Consider the following 23,914-nt stretch of genomic DNA (forward strand, 5'->3'; position numbering starts at 1 on the left):
AATATATGTATGTATAAAAACTGAATATTTCCCCTGCCGTGATTCTATAGAACTCTAGTAAATGAAACACGGAATTCACACGACTGTGGCTCTTTTGGGTAATGTTGATCACTGATGTGGCTGCTGAACCACTGAGGTCTGAGTTTCACTGCTCTAGTGATACTTTTCCCGCACTGGTCCAGTCCTTGAGTACAGCAAGTCCTGGAGCTTGGACCAGTGTAACCCCGCGCTCCATTTTGGAGGGAGCCTGCTGCACTTTAAATGAACCACCAGGGTTATTTTTTCCTTTGTCAGAGAATCACTCTGAGGTAGAGTGAAAAACCGCTGGAGCCGTTTCTGTGGCTTTTACAGTGTCTGGGCATGTAAAGTGGTTCTGCTGCTGCTCTGCCTTATGTTGTTCCTGCAGGGTGTTCCCCTGGTTTTCATGTTTTTAATTTCTGGCCATCTCTCCACTGTAGCTGATGTCTGTTTCATCCCAGATCCCCAGCTCTCCTGCTGTTTAACAATACCCTCTGCCTCTAGCTGACCACCTCTTTGGTTGCTTGTCAACTGCAGCAGTCCCTGCTGGGTTGTAGAAACACAAAGCCCCTCTTCCCTTTCAAAGAGAGACACCCTTGATCTGTCACTGCTTGTACCTGTCAAATGGACTGTTGAGTAATTCCAGTGGTCAGCAGTGCGGCCTAATACCCCAAAGTCTCTTGGAGAAAAAGGGCAGAAGCTTTGTTATATCCTACTGAGGGGCATGTTCACATGCTAACATGGAAGGACCTCCTTAGAGAGAGCTCAAATGCAGCTCCATTCACGGAGAAGGGAAATGGGCCAGAGTGCAATTGAGTGCGATGTGCAGACTGTAATCCTAGTCGTGGGGAAGCCTTTTGCTACTCTATGGATCTGCCCCCATGAGAGGTGAGATCATATTTTGCTGTTGTTGCTAATGTGTTGTCAACCATGGTGTGGACAGAAGGTGTTCTGGGGGAGCAAGGGGATGACTTCACTATAAAAAGATATATAGGACTTCGCTATAAGAGAAGAGGCTGTGTAAAGATATTTGAAATGCTGCTGTGTTGTGTATTATCTAGCTCAGGTTGCTAGTGTGTATTGTTGTTTAGTGTGTGTTTGTGACTCCTGAGTGCACCTGGCTACTCGAAATGACAGCAAAAGAGAAGGTAATAAAACATGTTTGGAACCCAAAGGCGGAACGTAACATCAGATGGGTGTAAGTGGCCACACACAGTCAGGGTTTCCGCATGGTGGGCATGAACAAGGCTTGGATAGCTCAGGGAGACGTTCACGCTTTGCTTTCCTGTTGGCAGCATTAGAAGGCTTTTTCGATTAGCCCTGGCCAACTTTTCTGTTGACTCTTTGAAGAAGTGAGTGAGTGTGTTAGCACAGAGTTACGCTTAGGGTGACCAGACGTCCCAATAAAATGGGGACTGTCCTGATATTTAGGTGTTTGTCCCGCGTCCCGACCGATGTTTGGTGGGGACGCAATTTGTCTCGATATTTCGCGGCACTCGGTTTTTTGTTTTTTGTTTTGCTCTGTCGGCGACCCTCGCCCCCCTCCCCCCATGTGTCCCGATATTTTCTTCCTCTCATCTGGTCACCCTAGTTACGCTCAAAGGGAGGGGCGCTTACATGGAGAGATGTAATTAGGAAGATGTTCATCCACCTGACTGACTCACCCAGCCACCTATTCTGGAAATCTCTGAAATGCTCTCTTCTGCCTTCCTGGGGCCTGCGAATTTCTCTCTCCCTCTGCTGCAGTTTGTTGTTTAACTCTGGAAACTGAGGGGGACAGCCTGTGTGAAAGATGCTGTAAAATGCTGGAGTATTATCACTGTGGGACACAGGGCTTGGGAAGGGGCAATGTCCCTGGGCTCAATAGGAGAAGGTGTTTTTTGTCCTATGTGATACAGCTGTAGTCAGACCAGTGAACATCAGCGGACTGTAGCCTTTCCACTTGGCCAGGGCTTTTGAACATGCATTCTTTTCTCCCCAAGTGCGCCCAAAGCTGAGCCCACCAAGTCCTCAAATGAACGACCCTGTGACTGCCCTTTTCCTCCTAGTCGGGTCAGCTGCAAGTTATTGTTGGTGAACTCAGGTCTGGATACAGGGCCAAGCCAGTACTGGAGGACAGGTTTTCACAATGGTATATTTTTCCTCTTATGATCTTTAGCCATTTTGGACAGGTAACATACTTTTTAAAGTGGTTATTTTAATGGTTTATCCGTATAGTTGTAATAATGCAAATCCTCAGTACAAATGCTGAAATTAAAATTGCATTACGTTGCTCTACAGTATTATGGTCATGTGCAGCCATCAGGTTTGCAGCCTTAGGGCTTCTCTAGTTCATGCTTTGGAATATGAGGTTTCTTTGTGACTGTGTCTGCATGGTTTGCTCACATAGTTATTGCAACTGCATGTGCAAATGACCAGCTGGATGTCTAATTATTCATTTCCATGCTAGGTTATTGTCTCTCTGTGTGTAATTGCAATAATTGAACAGATTATGCCTGTGGGTTTTTTATGCACATATGTAAAAATGTAGCCCTAATGACATGAAGCACAACTAGGAATGTGCTAAAGAAACCATCTCTTCATGCTGATGAACTGACTTACCCTCTCTGTGCCTATCGCTTCTAGGTCAGATGGCAGCATGTACTTATGTGAGACTCTTTGCCAGGCTTCATCTATGTTACCTGCAGGCCTGGCTCAATTCAGTCTGCTCACTCAACAAACACCACATCAACTCCAAGGTGACCATTCCCACCAGTATCAGGGGGTAGCCGTGTTAGTCTGTATCTACAAAAACAACAAGGAGTCTTGTGGCACCTTAAAGACTAACAGATTTATTTGGGCATAAGCTTTCGTGGGTAAAAACCTCACTTCTTCAGATGCATTCCCACCAGGATCATTATCTCCTTGGCTTGGTGGTCAAACCCCAACAAGGTACAAGTGGGAGTTCCCTTCTCCACTCCACTCCCAGTGCCACCATGGTAATGGAGGTGTCCCTTCTCGGGTGGGGCACCCATCTGAACAGTCATACAGCGCAGGGCACATGGACCATGCAGGAGGCAGGCTACATATCAACATCCTGGAGCTGCAGGCAATCTCCTTTGAATGCAAGGCCTTCCTCCCGCTCCTTTTCTCCCTTCACAGCCAAGTGATGTCAGACAATATCACTGCCGTGGTCTACACAAACAAACAGGGAGGAGCGAGTTCTCCTTTGTCTGGAGGCAGTCGGGCTTTTGAACTGGTGCATCGGGCACATCACTGCCATCCAGGCAGCATACAGCGTGGGTATTCACAACTACACCTCTACCTCGATATAACGCTGTCCTCGGGAGCCAAAAAATCTTACCGCGTTATAGGTGAAACCGCGTTATATTGAACTTGCTTTGATCCACCGGAGTGCGCAGCCCCGCCCCCCCGGAGCACTGCTTTACCGTGTTATATCCGAATTCGTGTGATATTGGGTCGCGTTATATCGAGGTAGAGGTGTACTTAGCAGGCGATCTCAGCCGCCATTTCTCAGCGGACCACGAGTGGGGAAATCCATGACTCCGTTCTGACCAACATCTTCACGCGGTGGGGCACACCTCTGTGGGACCCCTTTGCATCGCAAACGAACAAACCCCCCCCCCTACATTCCAGGGGAGCCATAGACCACGACTCCCAAGGCGGCACTTTCCTAGTCTCGTGGACAAGCGGTTTTGGATATGCCTTTCCTCCCATCCCCCAGCTCCCACAGGTGCTGAGAAAGACACGTTGTGACAGGGCCAGTGTCCTTCTTCAAGCTCCTTGTTGGCCCAGGCAGTTTTGGTTCCCAGAGCTTCTGTTGGTGTCAGCCCACCCTCCAGTCAGGATACACCCCTTCCCAGATCCCCTCACGCGGGGCAAGGGCAGGGTCAAACACCCCAGTCGGAGCTCTCGTGCCCTGGTGTTTGGTGGGCATTGGAAGTTGATTGCTCTTGTTCTCCTCTGTCCAGGCTATACTTACCCAGAGTAGGAAAGAATTGACCAGAACCTGTTGTTCAGCTAAATGAAAACACTTCTATGCTGACTACAGCACAGTCAGCCTTAGCCAGTCCCTCCAAGCATCCTGATTGTTTTAGACTACCTCCTGTCTCTAAACAAGTCCAGTCTCTCAATCAGCTTGTTACGAGTCCACCTCATAGACACTCGTGCCTTCCTCCCTCCAGTAAACAGGCACTCTGTCTTCACCCACTCAACTATGACTCAGTTCATGAATGACCTCACCAAAGCCTTCCTGCCAGTCATTAAATCCACACCACTATGGGATCTTCATCTTGTGCGGTCAAAACTTACTAGGCCTCTGTTTTATCCCTTAGTGACGTGTTCCACATCCCACCTATCCATAAAGGTGGCACTTCTAGTGGCCATCACTTCAGCTAGGAGGGTCAGCGAACTGGGAGCCATCACGGCAGACCTCCCTTTCACAGTATTTCACAAAGACAAAAGTATCCCTTTGCCATCACCCTAAATTTCTACCCAAGGTTGTGTCCGAATTCCCCCTTAACCAGTGTATTTAGTTACTTGTCTTTTTTCCCAATCCCCGCGCTTCTCCCAAAGAGAAGGGACTTCACTCCCTCGACATCAGGCATGGACCAGCCTTTTACCGGTAAACCCATCAGAAGCTCCCCTTCATCGCAGATAGATCCCATGGCCAAGCTATCGCCTCTCAAAGGATTTATAAGTGGGTTTCAGGCTGTATTATTGAGTGCTACAGGCTAGGTCACATCCTGCTTCCTGGTAGTATAACAGCCCACTCCACAAGAGCACAGACTCCCTGCACAAGGTCCTGCTGCAGGACGTATGCAGCGCAGCCACCTGGAGCTCCATACATGTTTGCTAGACACTATGCACTGATCCAGGTCTCTGCTGCGGATGCAATGGTGGGAACTGCAACTGCAAGCATCTTTGCTGCCGGCCTCCTGGCACCCACTTCCAGTCTGAGTACTGCTTGCCAATCACCCACATGTGGAATACGCTTAGGGACCAGCACTTGAAGAAGAAATGGAGGTTACTGTGGTCCCTGTCTGTATTCCTCTACCTGCTCTCCACCCCCTCTGCTTTGATCTGGCTGGATTCGCAGTAAGAAGAACTGAGAGGAACCTGCACTGCCTCTTATACCCTTGCTCGGGAGCACAAGATGTACTGTGCATGTGCAGGCCAACGGACGCTGCTTGTTTAAAATCTCCAGACTCGGGCACATGATGCGCATGTGTACCCCATGTGGGCAATACAGATAGGGACCACACATCTCAAAGAACTTCCAGTTACAGTAAGTAACCTCCAGTCACCTGATGAAATTAACAGGCACCAGAGCAGCAGATTTAATACAAACAAGAGGAAATACTTTTTCACACAACACACAATTAACCTGTGGAACTCATTGCCAAGGGATGTTGTGATGGCCAAAAGTGTAACTGCGTTCCAAAAATAATTAGCTACGCTCATGGTGGAGAGATCCATCAATGGCTATTAGCCAAGATAGTCAGGGAGGTAACTCCATGCTCCGGGGCGACCCTAAAACTCAGATTGCCAGCGGGGAAAGACAGGAGTTGGATCTCTCCAAATTACCCTGTTGTGTATGTTCCCCTCAAAGCTCTGGCACTGGCCACTGTCAGAGGGAGGATACTGGGCAAGATGGACCATTGGTCTGACCCAGTATGGCCATTCTTATATGAGACACGTGGACTGCATCTCTATTCCTGCAAATACTGGAGATAGTTCACATTGTCCATGGGGCTTAGCCAGGCCCCTTGCATCAGAATCTCTGCCTCGAATGGCACAGAAAGCACCACTACTCAGCAGTCCCCACCTTATCCACTAGCATCCCTGCTTGTAAAGCGTATTTGGGGCAGGAGTGAGCCAAACCTCCCTCTCCACACCCCTAGAGGATTAATATCTGGAGTTCTGTCTCCAAAATGAGACTAGCCTCTCAGGAGCTGCAGAAAATCTGCCATGGAAATCAGTCAGCTCCAGGAAACCTGATGTGCCAGCTCTTCTGAACAGCCTAGATTTGGCCTGAGACTTTCCACTTCATAGAACATCATAGAATCTCAGGGTTGGAAGGGCCCTCAGGAGGTCATCTAGTCCAACCCCCTGATCAAAGCAGAACCAATCCCCAGACAGATTTTTGCCCCAGATCCCTAAATGACCCCCTCAAGGATTGAACTCACAACCCTGGCTTTAGCAGGCCAATGCTCAAACCACTGAGCTATCCCTCCCCACTTCTAGCATCTCAGCTCTAAATGGGGCCACAAACCCAGCTTTGTTCAACTTCCTGCTCGATTTCCTGATGGTATCAAGGTTCCTACAGCAGCATGTCTATCCAGGCCCTCATTTCAGACTGTATTCCTGATCTTTGATCTACCCACATTGCCTCAAACTCTCACTGCCCATCCCTTTGAACCATTCCCTGTATTTTCCTCTCCATAAAAACGTGCTTCCAGGCTGCAGTCTCCTTGGCCAGAAGTCTCTGAAATAGTTGCTCTTAGAAGCCTTCCTGCAAGGACAAGATGCGTATTCCCAAGTAATCCCTCAGCAGGTTAACTCGTCACTGCCTTCCAGTAAATCACTCTACCTTCGTTTCCCCCAGAGCTTCAGCACCCAAATGAAAAGGGGTTGTATGTGCTAGAGGTGAGAAGAACTGTTAAGATTCACCCTAGTAGAACTGTCCAGTAACTCATCGTCTTTATTTGTTTTCTTTCATCCCCAAATGCCTGGGCTTGAAAGCACCTGAAACGTCAGTAGCTAGAAGAATCAAGTGCTGCATCTCTAAAGCCTCTGTAGCTACAGACACTGATTTCATTACACAATGCTTCTCAACCATTGCTATTCTGGAACCCTTTTTTCCATATCTTGAGTCCCCCCCCACCCCGCCTCCGGACTACCCTGAGACTCACCTTCCATCTAGCTTGGATTTCCCTGCCATTTAGCAGTGTGGGAAGGGCGAGGCAGTTTTGACACCACCACCCCCTGTGAGGACCCTCCATAACAGATCAGAACCTCGCCAGCAGCCTTCTTTGGCAGGAAGGTGCTCCAGGCAGCGGTCCCAAACTAGGTGAATTTTAAGGAGGGGGACGCTTATTCTTTCCTGCTGATCACTCCTTCCCTGGTCACTTTTCCTCGCTGCTCACTGAATCCCAGATGTCCGCCTGAGAGGAGAGGTCACGATCCCAGAATGGAAAATTTGTTTCCTAATTTCCTTTCTGGGACTGACCTCTTCCCCAGCTCACGCCACCCAAGTTAACTTCTTTGGGTCCCTCTATAATAGCCTCTTCCTGGGGAAAGCTTTACGGTCAAGAGTTTACCATTAGCTACAGATAAAGTTAAGGATTTCAATGACTAAGCATTTGGAACCCAGTGGACAAGTCTGAACTGCCCACCAGATTTGCAGGAAAAGAGGGATAGCCCTATGTATTGGCCTGAAGAAAGGAAATCATCAGGTAACTCATTTTCCATTTTCTTTAGTGATCTGTTGGTGCCACCTGAAGGAAACAGCCTCTGTTAATTAACATTCCTTGCAGATATTTTGCAGAGCGAGTAGTGGCATTATGTTTGTTCACATCTCTGTATGTAGCTGCAGTGCCAGGAAGTTTTTCACAGATTTGTGTAATTTCCTTTTCAGTGCAAGAAGAAACACACACTGGTGTGCCCAGACTTTTCCAAATCCGGCATCTGTCCAAAGGGCGCCCAGTGCAAACTCCAGCATCCCCAGAGAAAGCATCACCTCAGACAGCCCAGTACCTCAGGTGACTCCAACCAGGGCAGGTCATCACCAAAGTGGAAGAGGCTGGGAGAGGAGGCAGTGAGGTAAGTGGAGTTAAAACACTCCTATTCTTTCTTTTGTGTAAATCCCTTTAGTCTGTAATTCGGGAACACCATGTGGGCTTCTCTTCATCTGCGCATGGTGTGATGCATTTACCCTGCAGTTTCAGGAATCTGGCTGTATCCTATTTCTTTGGGGATTTTTGGCTAAACCAATTTCCTGAGTGTCGTCAATTCAAATTTGCTCTGGTACCTGAAATTCAAGCTGCGCCTTTTGAGTTCCAACCATAACAGCCCAAACTACAGATTCCAATGTCAGGACACCCCTAGCCATTTTGTCAAAGGTCCCACAAGACTTCAGAGACTGCCACTTGCTCTGTAACTCTGCAGGGCTGATAAGAAAAAGCTTTGGTTTTGGTGCTGGGCTAGTGATTGTATGAGTAACCATGCTGAAAGTGCCTTATACAAGGTGTGTAACAGATTGGGGCTGCTGCTTTGGCAACCTCAACAGATCCTATCAGCCAAGTCAAGTCAGTGCTTGGGCGGGAGACAGCCAAGAAACAGCTACTGATTAGTAGGGGTCACTCTTCTCTCTGAGTTAGCACTGACCCTAACAGGCATTGTGCTGCTAGACTTACTGTCTTTCAGGAGAGATGTAAAACTGGCCCTCCGCCACCTGTAGTTAGGAAACACCTCTGGCATTTCTGACCAGGGTTCAGGAGTATTCGCTCTGATGTCCTGGCTAATTGTTTTCTGTCCACCTGTACTCTTGGAGTTGTTTTCTGTCCACCTGTTCTCTTGGTGGCTCTTGGAGTTCCAGGTGGAGGCTGTATTCTTTGCTCTCCTGTCTTCAATATGTAGAACCTCTGTGAGCTGTTGAGTTGTTACTGGCTTCTTCCCTGGAGTGGGGCTTTGTTTCATCGATGGGTGAAGTGCTCCCTGTGGGTCTGTGTAGTTTATATTCTGCAGTTTGGGCACATTGGCGTCTTCGCCTGGAAGGGGCTCTAGAGAGGTTCCGGCCCTGAGCAGAGATGGCGAGTCCGGCCCAGCTGTCCAGTACTTTCTTCATGTGCAACAGAGTCTCTGGGCTCCTGAAGTTCAAAACTGTCCCTGGTTTAGGACCCAGGCCAAGTTTGTGCTGAAGTGGAAGTTCTGTGTGTTAACCCAATGCACCCCCCATGCCACCCCTTTTACCACACACCCATTGCAGCCCACTTCTTCCTGACGGGGCAGGGTGACCAGCTCAGCTTCGCTTTCCTCTTGTCACCAGTGTGTCCGATGGACGTGGGTGTCCAGAAATCCCTGCTCCTGCTGTGAAGGTGTCAAACGCCAACTCGGTGCTGACGGCATCTCCCCCCTGTCAAGCAAGATCCCCTGTCTTGGGGGGCAGCAGGACAGCCGTGCCCTCTGAATCTAGCTCTGGTGCATTCTCACATCTGGGCTCCTTTGCACCAGTGTTTGGAGGCCTCTTCTCTCCCTGTGGGAAATCTCACGCTGTCAGACCAAACCCACTGCCACCTTTATTGTTAGGGACGAAGGAAAACGAGCTCCACAGCCTGTTCCCTGTCCCTCGGACACGTCGGTCCCATCACAGAGCTGTCCAAGCTTGGCAGCGTTGGCAGGCCCCGCTCCGGAGCATTCCAGCGGGTTATTGTAGGCCAGGGCTGAAACGCAGCTGCAGGGCTGTATGGGCTGGAGCCATGCGCCGTCTGGCTCTGTCCGGTGCTTGTAGTCCCCTGGTTTCAAATGCACTTAATTCACTCCATGTAAAACAAATAAAAAATGACAGCAGCCCCCACCGCCTGGGCCTGGATGAAAGAACTTGCCAAAAGAAGAGCGGTTTGACCTCTCTGCTCTGGAGTGGGAACGAGTTGCTGTGTCCCTGCTGGAGCTCATCAGCTATCTCCGTAGTCTACAAGTGGGGCTATGGAGTGGCAGGCAGCACCCCATCCCCTGCCATAGGAGCAGGGGATGGGGTGCTTGATGGAGAAACTGAGTCGCAGAAAGGGGAAGCGACTTACCCAGGGTCATGCAGGAAATCTGTGGCAGAGCTGGGAACTGACCTCAGAACTCCCAGTTCTCATAACTACAAGATTATCCTTCCTCTCCGAGGCTCGTTTGGCACTCCTGCCTGCTTGGGAAGTGGTAGGACTGTGACTCGTATCCAGCTCTCCTGCGTGCGAGTGCAGAACAGGAGCGCTAGATCCTGATCACTCCACGTTCTAAGTTAAGGCAAGGAAAAGAGAACAATCCGAGATCTGGGGCAACTGCCTGCCTTCCTCCTACCCATGCAGAGGCAGCCGTTAGGGGAGGCCGAGGTGGAGAAGGACGTGGAAATATAATAGGTGTGCAGAATGTCTTTGCTGTTGTGCTGGGTACTTTTGTTAATCACATCAGCAACTATCAGCATAAAATGACTATCTGATTCTTGTAGAGGTCATTGTCCTATGTGCCCTTGGGGGTCTATTGATTATTCAATTTTAATAATGCTGTGTGGCTGCAAGCTACCTAACTGGGCAATCCACCAAGCCTGGCACCCAGAGGTATCTCCAGTGTTATTAACTCCCTGCATTGTAATAGAGAGGAGAATTGTTAACACTTTGTCAGCCGGGGACTGGGCAATCGGTGCGATGCTGAACACCTCCACCCCAATGCAGGAGCTCCAGAATCGGCCACAGCCAGGAAGCTGGCCTTGTTTTTGAATTACTCAGATGCCGGGAGTTGGCGGGCTGGTAGGCAGGGGTGGTGGCTAAAGCACTTGCCTTTCCTTTCAGGGGAAAAGGTTTGTGTTGAGATTGAGGGCATTTGAGTTTGGGGGGCTTGTCTCTGTACCATCATTGGACAGGAATCCACATCACAATACCCATCCCACAGTTGGGCACGGGTTAGCAGCCTCCGCTCAGGAGATTGACCCAATGTGAAGAATGAGCTTCTTACCTCTATGGGAAATGGTCTCGTCGGACCAGAACTGAGGTCAGCTGTAGGCCAGTCTGAGGAAGCTTATATGGGCCTACGGTGCAAGGGACAATATTGTTTCCTTGCGCTCCTCCTTCGAGCCGTCTGTATCCATCTCTGGTGTCATGTTTAGACTGTAAGAGGGTCAGTCTTTCTAGTCTGTGCCTGCACAGCGCCTGGCACGGTGGGCTCCTCGGCGCTGTGGTAATACAAAGAAGGAGACGGAGGGTGATCGGCAGTGGGACCCCAGCAGTGGAATACCTTCCCAGATGGAGCCGTCCCTGATCGTGTTCAGGGCTAAGTGCAGGAGCTGCCCCTCTTCCCGAAGCAATGGCATCTTCCTAGGACTGACCCGCACTTAGGGACCTGGGCCAGGAAAGTAGAGGGCAGGGCAAGAAGCAAACACAAGAAACCAGTCATGCCAGGAACAAAGGAAGCTATGAGAATATTGCCTTTAAGGCAAACTCAGTGCTGATTAATTGCTGCGAGGTGCTTCTATAACGCTGACAGACCCCGGTCGTCGGCAGGCAGGATCGAACCGGGGACCTCTGGAGCTTAGTGCACGAGCCTCTACAGCATCAGCTAAAAGCCAACTGGCTGGTAGCTAAGGCTGTAGAGCAGACTCATTTTCTCTCTCTCTCCAAGTGATCTCAGTGCCCATAGATGGGATGGGACAGAACACCACACCCAGGAGGTCTGTGGGTTACACTTCGATACCACAATATCTACACAATGTGTTACAGCTGCCTAGCTGCAACTGCAGTGTGGGGCAAAGGGAAGGCTGGTTCAGTCAGGCTGTGTACGGGCAGACGTGTGTGTGACTAGTATAAGAATGACCACACTGGGTCACACCAAAGGTCCATCTAGCCCAGTGTCCTGTCTTCCCACAGTGGCTGGTGCCAGATGCTTCAGAGGGAATGAACAGAACAGGCCAGTTTATCAAGTGATCCATCCCATCGTCCAGTCCCAGCTTCCGGCAGTCAGATGTTTAAGGACACCCTAACATGGGGTTGCATCCCTGACCATCTTGGCCAATACTCATTGATGAATCTAACCTCCCTGAACTTATCTAGTTCTTTTTTGAACCCAGTTATATTTTTGGCCTCCCCCCATCATCGTCTCAGCCATGGGATGGCCTTACTCATTCTCCCGGCGTTTCTGGGAAGGTGCCGGCACAAGCACTGGGCGCAAAGCTTGCCCAGCCAGTGCCAGGCAAGTGATCAGAGAGGGTTTTCTTGCCTGTAGTGTTTGCTGTGAATTCTAGGGAGCGAGGAAGCTGAAGAGTGATTCCAGAAACAGCCCTTGGCGGCGGCTTTTTATCAATGAAGGTAGCGCTGGTGAAGATGCCGACCCAGGATGCTGACCCCTCAGGACAGAAGGGGTAGTAGCTGTGCAGGCTTCTCTGTGTAGCTGTCTGGAGAGTCCAGCTTCTAGTGGGGACCGGGCAGTGTTCAGACTCAGTCATGCCTTAGTCTCTCGGCTAGCACTGCCTGCAATGGTGCCCTTCGATACCCAAACTGAATGGTGCCTTTTGTGTTAGGAATATCTGTCTCCATAGGCCACTACTGAGTCTGCGATTGCATCCAGGGCTTAGGGATAAAGGACTCGAGCCCGGGGCTGCCTAGCCCTGCATAAATCGTCATTTTAAGGCAGAGCTAATAGACCTGACTAGAATAGAAGGAGATGGCTACAGCCCTGTTGGCAGGACTCGCTTTATCCATCACTGTCAGCAGCCTGTCGTCTGGGTCCAGCAGTGCAGTGGCTCCAAACACTTCCTGGCTCCATCTCCGTTTGTATTTGTCTATTGCCGTTTGCGTCACTTCTCTGGACTGTTTTGTTAACACCCTCCAGTGGGTACCTGGGAGCCGGTGGGGGGGAATCTTCATACCCACAAACCCCACGAGGTAGCTAAGCAGGGAAAGAGACAAACGAGGATCAGCCCAACACGCAGAGCCTGGGCAGGAAACCCTGCCTCCCTCCTCCTGTCCCTCCAGCAGCATTTCCCCTGCACTCCCCTCGTCGGTATCCTGGGCCTAGGCAATGCGGCCTCCTCCATAGTGGTTCCCGGCCGCAGGTCACTGACTAGTCTGCTCTGGAGGTGACGGAAGCTCACTGCTTACGGACACGAACGCTAGATGGGGAAAGCACTAGGAAGTGGACCATACGGCACAACTCCATGCTGAATCCTGGGGAAGGGACTAGATGTATTTGGTTGTTTGCCCCTGTCGTTCCGTGAGAGCCAGGATTCAGCCATCTCTGTTCTGTTCTATACAGGTTTTTATGCCATGCTCATTCTCCCTCCCCCCCAAATCAGTCCTCGTCACCTGGCTGGAGACGGGCAGAGCTGAAGCACCAGCTCTCTCTGTATCCGGCCCCAAGACACGTCCCAGCAGTCCAAGGCCCGCCCTTGTATGGTAGCACCGGGGAGTGAATGTGCAGCGGGCTCTGCGAAGCTATCTAGGGTGACACAGTAAGCTTGGAATGACATCCAGCCCCTGGATGAGTGAGGTGTAAAATATTTCCTTGCTCCTTTTAGGTGGGAATGTGAAGTGCAGAGCTGGCCAGCGAGGAGGAGAGCTATGCACGGCTCTTTCCATCCCCTTTTCCTGGAAAGGCCGGCAGCAGCCTCTGCCCGAGAGAGAGAAGACGCCGGGTTCAGAGAAGCTTTAAACTGCTCCAGCTTTTTTTCCCTTTATTAGCGCCATCAATGTAGATGTCAAGCTAGATAAAATGTCCCATTAGCCATCTGTGCACTGAGGAGTGAGCCAAGAACACTGACGCAGCCAGACCTGGAACTGGAGACGGCTCAGTCCCGTACGCACCTGGCTCACCCCCATGCCTAATGCTCCAGCCCTGCTACCTTAAACCCACTCCCCACTCCCTTCCGGTTTGGCTCGGATCTGTGACCCAAACAAATGTAGGTGATTCTGGCCACAAGCTCAGCAGCACATATCTGAAGGGCGGAAACTTCCTTCAGGGGAGAATGCGGATTTTCTGGGATGTAAATAGGAGTAAGGGGATCTGGCCAGCCAGAGAGAAGCTAGCAGTGGGATGGATCAGGCTGTGGGATCATCCTCCAGGTGACGGGGCAGGCATGGCATCACTCGGGTCATTTCAAACCGGAGAAGGCAAAGCCTTTGGAAGTAGACCATCGGGAACAATCCTTGCCTGGTAGCTAGAAGAGCTAATGAGTCTCTTCATCTCTATCCTCTGAGTCTTATCTTGCTATAACCTATTTTAATATTCTATGCTGACGTCGCTTGCTGATTCACATGGGATTTGCTGTTGTTTTCATACTTATATGGATGTGTTTTTTAGGAGGGATGCAGCCCACCTCCAGGATGATGGGGAGATTCCTGGACCCTCCAGCGCAGAGCAGGGGGTAAAGTTTTGGAGTGACACAGACACCCCAGCATGCAGCAGACTTCAGAAGCTCCCGTCTTTCATCTCTCTCCAGTCACCTACCTCTCCAAGCGAGGTGGCATGCACAGCTGACAGAGACAAGACAGGGGAGGATACAGGTACAAGGCTGTTGTTCTGTGTTGCATTCTCACAAGCTCTGGGGCTCCCTGTGGTTCATCAGCCAAAGCCGAGTGAGAGCCATGTCCCGGTTGTCACTTCTCTAGCTGCCCCTGCCCTGGGCACAGTACGCCCTTCAGGACAAGGGACAGCCCGGCTGTGTGAATTCAGGGCTCCACAAAGGGGAGAACGGGAGTAGAATTGGGATGGTGCAGCCATGCATCCCTACACAGCTCTGTCAGTGCACCTTAATCCTGGCTTTGGCTCCTCCTGCTTGTCCACTCCTGGGGGGGACACAGCTCTGCCAGTGCCCTGCAGTCCTGACCTGCAGCTACACCCATGCTGTTCTAAACCCAGGCCTTAGGGAGAAGGTGCGATCAGCTGGAGAATTGCGTGCTAGTGTTTTGATGGGACCAAGAGTCCATTGGGCACCAACAAATACATTTCACTTGAAGCCTGGGCCGGGGTTAGAACCCATGTGTCCAGAGATGAAAGACACCTGTAACCCATTCCACCACCACATTCCCTCGAACGGCATGCACTGAGCTTACAGCTGCGTTTGCAGCATGACTGCTTTTCTTAGGCCCCTCCCTCCCAAAATCTAGTCCCGTATGTTACCTTGAAGGACATCTCCAAACTGCAGTCCCATCTGTGGTCACGCCATAATAAACTCCAATCAAGCACCCTTCTGTTTATAACTCATCAGCTTCCAGTGTGTGTGAGAAGGAGAGACCAGGGTATATTCTCTCCAGAATTAGGATTAGAGATCCGGTAGTTCAGAAAGTTACTTAGCCCTTCGCTGTCCTTTACAAATCTCTCAGCATTTACTATTGGGGCCAGTGCCTGCTTTGTGAAAGAGAAACAGCCACTTGTTCGGTGTGAAGCCAAGCAGTAAAACAGGAGGTGAACAAACGGAGTCTCTTCTGGTGTTCCTAGGCCTGTATGAAATGACCAGGGTCTCAGTCCAGTTCCATGTGGAGCAGCATGGATAGCACAAAGACTAGCACCACCTCTTGCTGCCCTCACCTCCCCCCTTCTTGGTCAAGGACTGAATGGATCATGGGGACTACCCATGAGGGTTTGAGGGGCACTTTCAGAGGTGAGGACAGGGCAGTGTGCTATACGGCTGCCCCATGCTGTCCCTCACCTTTAGATAAACACACGACTCCAGGCTCCGGGGCTGTCCATCATGCACCTTTCAGCAGTGTGAAATTGACTAAGACACTTGAGAATAAACACGGTGATGGGTGGGGCTTTCAGCAGCAATTGGTTCAAATGCCAAAATCAACTTGCTGACTAAGACAAGGCAGCCCCGAGGCGAAGGGGAGTGAGAGTTAAGGGTCACCCAGCTGCTGATATGGGAGCAATGTTTGGCTGGCTCCGCAGTGAATCCTGTCCATTTCTCCTCTGCTAGAAGCCCGGCCGTCATGGCATGGAGATTCAAGGTTGGCAGTGGGGTTACAGTATTTTCCCTGCCCTCCTCCCCTTCCCTGGAAAACGGAGGAACACACACATTTCTCTTGGACTAATTTCTACTTAGTCTGAACCTCTTCACTGAAAGCTTCTTTATTTAGACACAGGGGGGCTGGAACAGTTTTTATAGTGGGGGTGCTGAGAGCCATTGACCAAACTGTTAACCCCGGATATCAGGGTCGGCAGCCTTTGGCACATGGCCCATCACAGTAATCCACTGGCAGGCCGCGAGACGTTTTGTTTACGTTGATCGACTGCAGGCACGGCCCCCTGCAGCTCCCAGTGGCTGAGGTTCGCTATTCCCGGCCAATGGGAGCTGCGGGAAGTGGCGTGGGCCGCAGGGATGTGCTGTGAGCTGCAGGGGGCCATGCCTGCGGACGGTCAACGTAAACAAAACGTCTCACGGCCTGCCAGCGGATTACCGTGATGGGCCATGTGCCAAAGGTTGCCGGCCCCTGCTGTATATAATGGAAACCATTTCAAGCCAGGGAGAGCAACAGCACTGGTAGTTCCGGCCCCTGTTGCCACAACTGGTCTGTTGTGCTGTGAGATCAGGTACGTGGTAGGTTAAGGGAGGCGGAGAGACTCAAAAGAGAATCAGACTTTCCTCGGAGTGAAAGATGATGGAGAGAACGCTAGGTTGAAATTGGGGGACGAGATCCCCATTAAATGCACAGAAAGCCATCTGTGTGGGATCACTCCATTCCGAATGCATTCAGCCCGTTCCCCTGGCTGGGGTGTGATGTCTCGGAAACAGCAGAGCAGCCAGCTCCCCTGGGACTGGCAAAATCTTCCCAAGTGAGGCAGAGGATTTTGCCTTTATGGTTTTTTTTTTTTTTAATTCTCATTTTGTCTCCAGTAAGTCATTTGGAGATTTGTAGCGATTCCTTACTCCTACTTAGCGCCCAGCTCCTCTAGAGAGAGGAACTAATTATGCTTCTTTCGGTGTGTTACAGTGCAGTACTTTAGAAGAAGAGAGGTGTTGGGGAGGGCACAGGGGGCCAAATATTCTAATGTCCATTTAGGACCCTAAAATTAGTGCTCGTCCAAACTTTGTTTTTAACTGAAAATTTTTTTCAATGAAAAATGCCGTTTCGTCAAAATCAAACTGTTTTGCAGACAGGCTGATTTCAGTGAAATGTTTGGGGTTTTTTTTTTCAAGAAAAAAATCAAGTAAAAATATTCATGTTGAACTAAAATCGAAAACACGGTTTTTGTTTTAATTTTGAAAATGTTCCTCAAAAATTAAACGTTTTCACAAGAAAAATCTGGAGATAAACTTTCTGATGGTAATAAAATGGAATTCTTTTGACCATCTCTACCCAAAATGGGAATGGGCTGCCTAACGATGGCACTTACCTGTAGGCGCCCAGGTTTGAAAACAGCCAGGGATGACATTGCTAACTCCAGGGCCATGGACATTGTCTCCAAGAAGGTCCCTCGGTTTTCTAGCGCTCTGTGAAGGTCCCTAGCACATGTTGTGTGTGTGTGTGTGTGGGGGGGGGGGGATAATGAGAAGGGGCCCAGAATGCAGCATAGGACAAAACCCAAGAGGCACCTTTTAATCTACTTAGATTGCAAGTTCTTTGAGACGGTGTGTGTTTGTACAGCCCCTAGCGCAATGGGGCTCTGGGTGCTCGTGCAATGCCAATACCAATTCAGCCTGCCTAGAATTACTTGGCCGCTGTGTCAGGGTGCTGAGGGCCCCCTTTGGCATGCTGTCTGGGGGGGTGGGGGGGACATCCCTAACTCAGACGTCCTTTGATCCAGGAGGAGGCAGGGGTGTAAATAGTGTTCTGCCATGTTGGCTGCTTCTGTCTCTCACTCTTACACCCTTTTCTGTAGTGTCTGATCTAGGGAATGAAACCAACAGTTTCCAAAGCGGGTGCTTAAAGTTAGGTATCCAAGTCCCCATACAGCGGTATCCTGATGTTCAGAGGCGCTGAGCCCCGCAGTCTCCCGTTAAGTCAGTGGGAGTCGGGTGGGGCTCGAAAGCTTTGAAAATCAGGCCAGTCGGTTATAGCAAACTGGCCACATGCCCCAGTTAGATCCCAGAGCGGGGACAGCCTGAGACGTCCCAGCAAAACGCAGCAAACTCACCCAGTTCAGTAAAACACCCACAAGGGAACTGAGTCTTGAGCTGCCTCCCGAGGATGCTGGAGAACTCCACCCGTCAGCTGCTGATGGAGAAAGCCCTCTGGAGGTCACCCAATCAGACCTGCCTAAAACAAGACACAGCCGGGAGGATTTATGGAGCCAGTCATGCCAAATGCGGCTGCTGGACTGGATGGCCCATGGCTTGGGTCTGTACAAAGAGAAGGGACACAGGGAAACAAGCCATGCCAGGAGCACAAATCCATTTCTTTAACTTTTCCTCTCAGCTCCATGTCATGTTTCTGCAGTGCCTTCTGTATCTCGTGTCTAATGGCGGTGAGATCACCCTGCAATGAGGGCCAGCTGAAAGCTCACGTGAGCCCCCTTCCAGCCTCTCGTGCTGGAAAGAAAAGTCTCTTCTGCTTAATGGAACTTTGGAGCTGTGATCAGCCTGGCAGTGAAGTGTAAAACCCACTTCAAGGCTGGGAAGTTTCAAGGCATCTTGATGTCTTGGGGAAAAGAATTCCCGGGATTAGCAACATATTCCTTAGGTCACTGGTGAGCATGTGTGTTCGGAAGAATGGCTGCTTGGCTGCATGCTAGTGAATGCTAAGCAATGGGCGCGCAGGGCAGCCGGTGCCCTTTCAGCAAGGATCATTGCTGCTATAAAGGCTTTTCGACGCAACATGGAGAGGAGTGCTTGGCTTCCCTTTTGAATCACAGTGATTTCTTCCCCCTCCTTCCTCCTCTTGGCCCCGTTTCAACTCCTTTTGATCTCAGTGGCAGGGCGGCTGCTGTCTGCTGTGGGAAGTGCTCTTGAACCAGTGAGTTAATCTGGCTTTTTTATCTCTGCCGTGAAGATGGAGCAATTAATCCGCAGAAAGAAAGCTGTTGAAATGCTATGAATTGCACTTGTCAGCCTGGAGTAACTCAGCCTCTAATGGGTCAAGGGAATGGGTGTCAGATGGAGGATAAAGATGTAGTAGCAGAAAGGACATCTGGGAGGGGCAAGAAGCATTTTTTTCTAACTCCTGTTTTTGGTCATCGTAGGAGGAGAGCGCGTGCAGAGAAAGTAGCTGGTGGTATAGCTTGTCTTGGCTTGTCTAATGGAAGCACCTGGCTCCTTCCTCCTCTTTCCCCGTCTTCCCCCTACGTTAGCGAAAGCACTGGCTGTGACGCGCCGCACAGTGCCTTACGCATCGTTTCCTGCTCGCCTTCTCTGGAGACGAGGGAACGGCTTTCGTAGCGCGGTGGGCCCTAGAGCCTCTAGAAATCAGCATCGCCTGCGTTCGGAGATGGGGCTGTGCTAGAGAGCCAGACGGGGGGAGTTGCCAGAGCTGGTGGAGACAGGATGCGAGGGGCGGAGATCCAAGTGCAATAGGATGTGACTGGTAGCCCCCTCTCTGCATTCCTTTCCCTCTCCCTTCCCTCTGAGGCAGACACCTGCCCCTCCTCCGGTTTCAGGGGGGCAGTCCCTTGCTGGAAGTGGGGCGGCTGGAGACTCCTCGGAGAAAGTGTGGGTGTTGGGGCGAACAGGGAATTGCAGCTGTATAGAAACCATTTTGAGGGGGAGTGTGTTCTCCTGCCAGAGATGAAGTGATTGCCAGGCCGTTGATCCATAAAACACACAGGCCTTGCTTGGCACATGGGCTGGGGGAGGTGGGGTGGGGCTGTCCTCTGGTTGTGGTTGTCACCAAGGGACTGGGCGGGGGGGACTCCCCTCCATATTTGCTGCCCTATCCCTGCGCTGCCGGAGCATGCATCCTGCAGTGAGAACCGCATTTCAAAGGCGATCTGGGCACAGTAAGGGTCCTCAGCCAGTTACAATGGAGAATTGCAACTTTTGTCATTGCTTCTGTTCATTCACGGTGGGTGTGTCCTCAGCAACCACTCAAGAGACCAAAAACTCCCATGTTTCATGGTGGATGGTTGTCTTGTCACGGGGGAGCAGACCTGTGCTCTGTCCACACTTACGAAACCACCTCAGCTTATCCCTGAAGACAAGAGGTTGCCCAGTAGGGTGGTCAATTCCACGGGTTGCCATGTTTGTCTAATTATTAGATAAGTGGTGAACTGCATTTGTCATGCCGTTTTGGCCACCTTCCCTTCTCTTTACTCACTATATTAGGAAAAGCTTTTTCACTAGGAGGGTGGTGAAGCACTGGAATGCGTTACCTAGGAAGGTGGTGGAATCTCCTTCCTTAGAGGTTTTGAAGGCCCAGCTTGACAAAGCCCTGGCTGGGATGATTTAGTTGGGAATTGGTCCTGCTTTGAGCAGGGGGTTGGACTAGATGACCTCCTGAGGTCCCTTCCAACCCTGATATTCTATGATTCTGTGATTCCCTGAGCCTTGTTCTAACATCCCTACAGCCTTGAGGAACTGCAGGCAGCCATCCGACACCAACAGCCCCCCGGTTCGACTGGTCTGGGAGGCAGGAATGGCAGTAGTTACTGATTAAAGGTCCAATATCTCTCAGCCCTGAAGGTCTAATCATGGGAACTTCACGCCGCTGAAGAGGGGAAGCTATAAATTGGCCTTTAACAAGTTTAGGCTCAAAATTAAGCAAAGGTTTCCAACCATCAGAGAAGTGAAGTTCTGGAACAGCCTTCCAAGGGGAGCAGTGGGGGGCAAAAAAAATCTAACTGGCTTCAAGATTGAGCTTGATAAATGTCTGGAGGGGATGGTCTGATTGGACTGCCTACAATGGCGTGTAGCTGATCTGTGACTGCCGTAACAAAAATCCCTAACTGCTGGACCCGGGACGCTAGATGGGGAGGGCTCTGAGTTACTACAGAGAATTTTTTCCTAGGTATCTGCCTGGCGGGTCGTGCCCACAAGCTCAGGGTCTAACTAATCGTCATATTTGGGGTTGGGAAGGAATTTCCCCCGGGTTAGATTGGCAGAGACCCTGGGTTTTTTTTGTCTTTCTCTGCAGCATGGGTCACTTGCTGGTTTAAACTAGTGTAACTGTTGGATTCTCTGTCACTTGAAGACTTTAAACCAGGATTTGAGGACGTCAGTAACTCAGCCACAGGTTCTGGGCCTATTACAGGCGTGGGTGGGTGAGGTTCTGTGACCTGCAATGTACAAGGAGGTCAGACTGGATGATCACGATGGTCCCTTCTGACCTTAAGTCTCTGAGTCTGTGAGATTCTCAGCTGTCCAGTGGGATACTCAGCTCTTGCAGGTCCCCAGAGATAAAGCCAGGACATTTTTGTGTACAGGAAATTATTTCAGGCCATTTGTAAAGGAGCTTTAACCTTGTTAGTTTCTACCTTCCTGGTGACTTACCAGTAGAGGGCTATAAGAAATTGTGTGTGTGTGTGTGTGTGTGTGTGTGTATCTATATCTGTATTTTAAAAATGCTTACATACTTGGAAATGTAAGGGAGGATTTTTTATAATAGCTGGCCTATGTGGCATACATGGGGTGCGGGGAGTCAGAGAGACGTGATTGGTATGAATTCGGGATGGCTGCTCGTTTGTAATGCAACAGTCTCAAACATGGGCTGATAAGATCTTTATCACACCACACAATCAGAGGTTCTCTATTAAATGTGTGTGCATATATATGTGTGTGCGCGCATCTATGAAACATATCATTTGGTGCACGCGCTTTAAAAACTCTTCCAGCTGGAAAGATCGTAATGGAATTCCCCATTTTAAAGATTTTGAAGCTGCCACAGGAAACATTTCTGAAACCAGCATCATTTTTCAAACTAGGAGAACTGCTTAAGCACATCCCCTGTGTGTGGAAGATCTGTCGGCCTAAGCAGTGTACAAGAAAATTAAAGTATTTGTGCCTCTGCAGAAGCGAGTGGAGTTGGGAACAAGTATATCACCACTCTACATTCAGCCCAGCTGGCCTCTGTTGTGAGCATGCAGTTAACTTCCCAGCAGACGCTGAACACCCAGATAAAAGTCATGTGTGTGTATTGGGTGTTTTAAGAGAGAGGACTGAAGGCTCATGTGGTTTATGACCTGAGCCCCAATCAATTTAATAGGACGTGCATGCTCCAGGGTGGACAATATTATGCTTGTACTAAAAATCAGGACTGTAAGAAAAATGTTGTTGCATTTATTTTCAGTGCAGGGCCTTGGGCCATCAGATTGCAGGCTCTCTTCTCCTCTGTCTCAGTTTTGCAGTTTAGGCTGGTAATGACCCTTTGCACTTCTATACAGACCTCCAATCAAGAATTTGGAAGTGCTTTACAAACGTCCATTCGTGCACATACTCCCCTCTTCTGAGGCAGGTCAGCTTTGCTGTCCCTATCTCCCTATCCCTAGCTGGGAAGCCTAGGCACTGAGAGTTGAAGTGATTTGCCCATGGCCACACACGGAGCCAGCTGCAGAGACCGGAATAGAACCCACAAGGGCTTGGCGGGAAGTCAGCTGTTCTAATCCCGGGTGGCATTGCCTCCTTTGCCAGCCTTCCCAGGGAAAGGGTGGAAGCTCCATCTCACGAATCCCTTATGGCGGAGCGGAAGAAGTTCTGGAGTATGCCGGAGGGAATAACCCCACCCTGACAGGGGTAGGGAGATGAACTAGATATCTCCAGAGATCTGTTCAGTCTCTAATTTCTGTGATTGTAGGAGCAGGGATCGGTCGCTCCCCCTGAGCAGAGACTCCATGATGGGACACGGACTAGACCTAACCTCCAGAGGCCTTCTCCAGCCCTGTTATCTGATTCTGTGACTGAGTCTGTATTAGCTTTTCATCCATGACTGGCATGCTCCTGCTAAGTCGCCTTGCCCCTGTGTGTCAGGCCTGACTATATCCCACCGTCTCAGCCACTCACACTCACTCCTCTGCAATCTTAGAAGTGATCTGCTGCTGGGGTGGCCGTACCTGGTGCATCATAGATGGGTTTTCAGAAGCACCTCAGTGACTTGTGCCTAGAATTAATGCTCCTAAACCCCTTTAGTGCTCTTGAAAACTCCACCCCATCCCTTTTCATGCCCTTTCCTGTGCATGCTTGGGGAAGGGTTTGGTGTGGTCCATGGCCCAGCGTGGACTCAGTGACCTGTCCCTGTTAATACAGTCTCAGAAGTTAGAGACTGAACAGACCTCTGGGGATATCTGGTCCATTTCCCCAACCCTCTCAATGTGGGATTGTTCTCTCCAGTGTACTCCAGAAATGGGGAAAGGCGTCTTCTAAAACATGTCAGCTAACACATTCTAGCACTCTAGTGTAGACATGGCAAGTTGTATTGAACTTGCATGAGCTGGTAGGGGTCGACCCTAGGTGTGGAGGGGCCCAGGGGTTAGCCACAGCTTTCAAGCTAGTCTAGGCATGTCCAGTGTCATGTTGAACCCGTCTCCTGTGCAGCATCTCAGTGCCGTGACTGTCTGAGCCACGAGGCTGACACAGAACGTGGGCTGACACATACCAAGAGCCTCTGCTCGATGGTGATCATCCCCGTTGGGTCTTACAGCTGCTAGTGACTTTAGCTCATCTAGCTCTGGGATGGACCTGCTTTCCGCTCCCAGGGAGTGGTGTTAACGGGGACCCGTGTGCCTTGCAGGACTGTGATATGGGGCTTTTCCCAGCAGCCTGCTCTGTGACTCCAGGAAGTGGGCCTCCTGCTCCGCTGCCCTGGACGCTGGCTGTAAGCTGTGCCCAGTTATGGGGCATCGTGTAGCGTTACGTACAGGCACAGCACTCCTTCCTCCCCCGGCTGTGCCAATGCGGCAGCAGATTAGAGCGGGGCAGTGCTTCCTCAGCGCCGCCTTTGTGTGAATAGCTCTGCTCATTGGGCAGCCTTCCCTTCCTGTGTGCGGCAGGGAGAAAGCGCCTTTCCAGCAGGCACAGGGGACACAGGGAGAGCAGCTGCCCCCTGGAATTAGTTGCAACATTCGTGTTCTTCACCTTGTTTTGTTCTTACAAAACTGGGGAAGCATCTGTGTGGGGTTGGGGGGTGTAAATCTATTCCACCCTCCCCTCCTGGAAGTGTTTCCGGAGGGGGGATACACTTAGCCACCCTCCCCTCCTGGAAGTGTTTCCAGGTAATGTGCTTTTCCATATTTCACCTTCCAGTTAAATAGCCTGCGCTGGAGCTAACTGTCCTCCCTGCGA

The 23,914-nt window shown here is 50.5% G+C and overlaps 1 protein-coding gene across 1 annotated transcript in view; it reads left to right on the forward strand.

Annotated features, from left to right (window-relative positions):
• The window catches only part of ZC3H3 (zinc finger CCCH-type containing 3), a 358,737-nt gene that overhangs the window by 306,005 nt on the left and 28,818 nt on the right, over positions 1-23,914 (forward strand). The window contains exons 10-11 of the mRNA XM_065398821.1: positions 7,658-7,842; positions 14,071-14,273. Coding sequence (XP_065254893.1) covers positions 7,658-7,842; positions 14,071-14,273 — 388 coding nt within the window. The remainder of the gene's footprint in view (positions 1-7,657; positions 7,843-14,070; positions 14,274-23,914) is intronic.

The sequence above is a fragment of the Emys orbicularis genome, chromosome 2, assembly GCF_028017835.1.
Source record: "Emys orbicularis isolate rEmyOrb1 chromosome 2, rEmyOrb1.hap1, whole genome shotgun sequence".
In the NCBI taxonomy this organism is placed as follows: Eukaryota; Metazoa; Chordata; order Testudines; family Emydidae; genus Emys; species Emys orbicularis.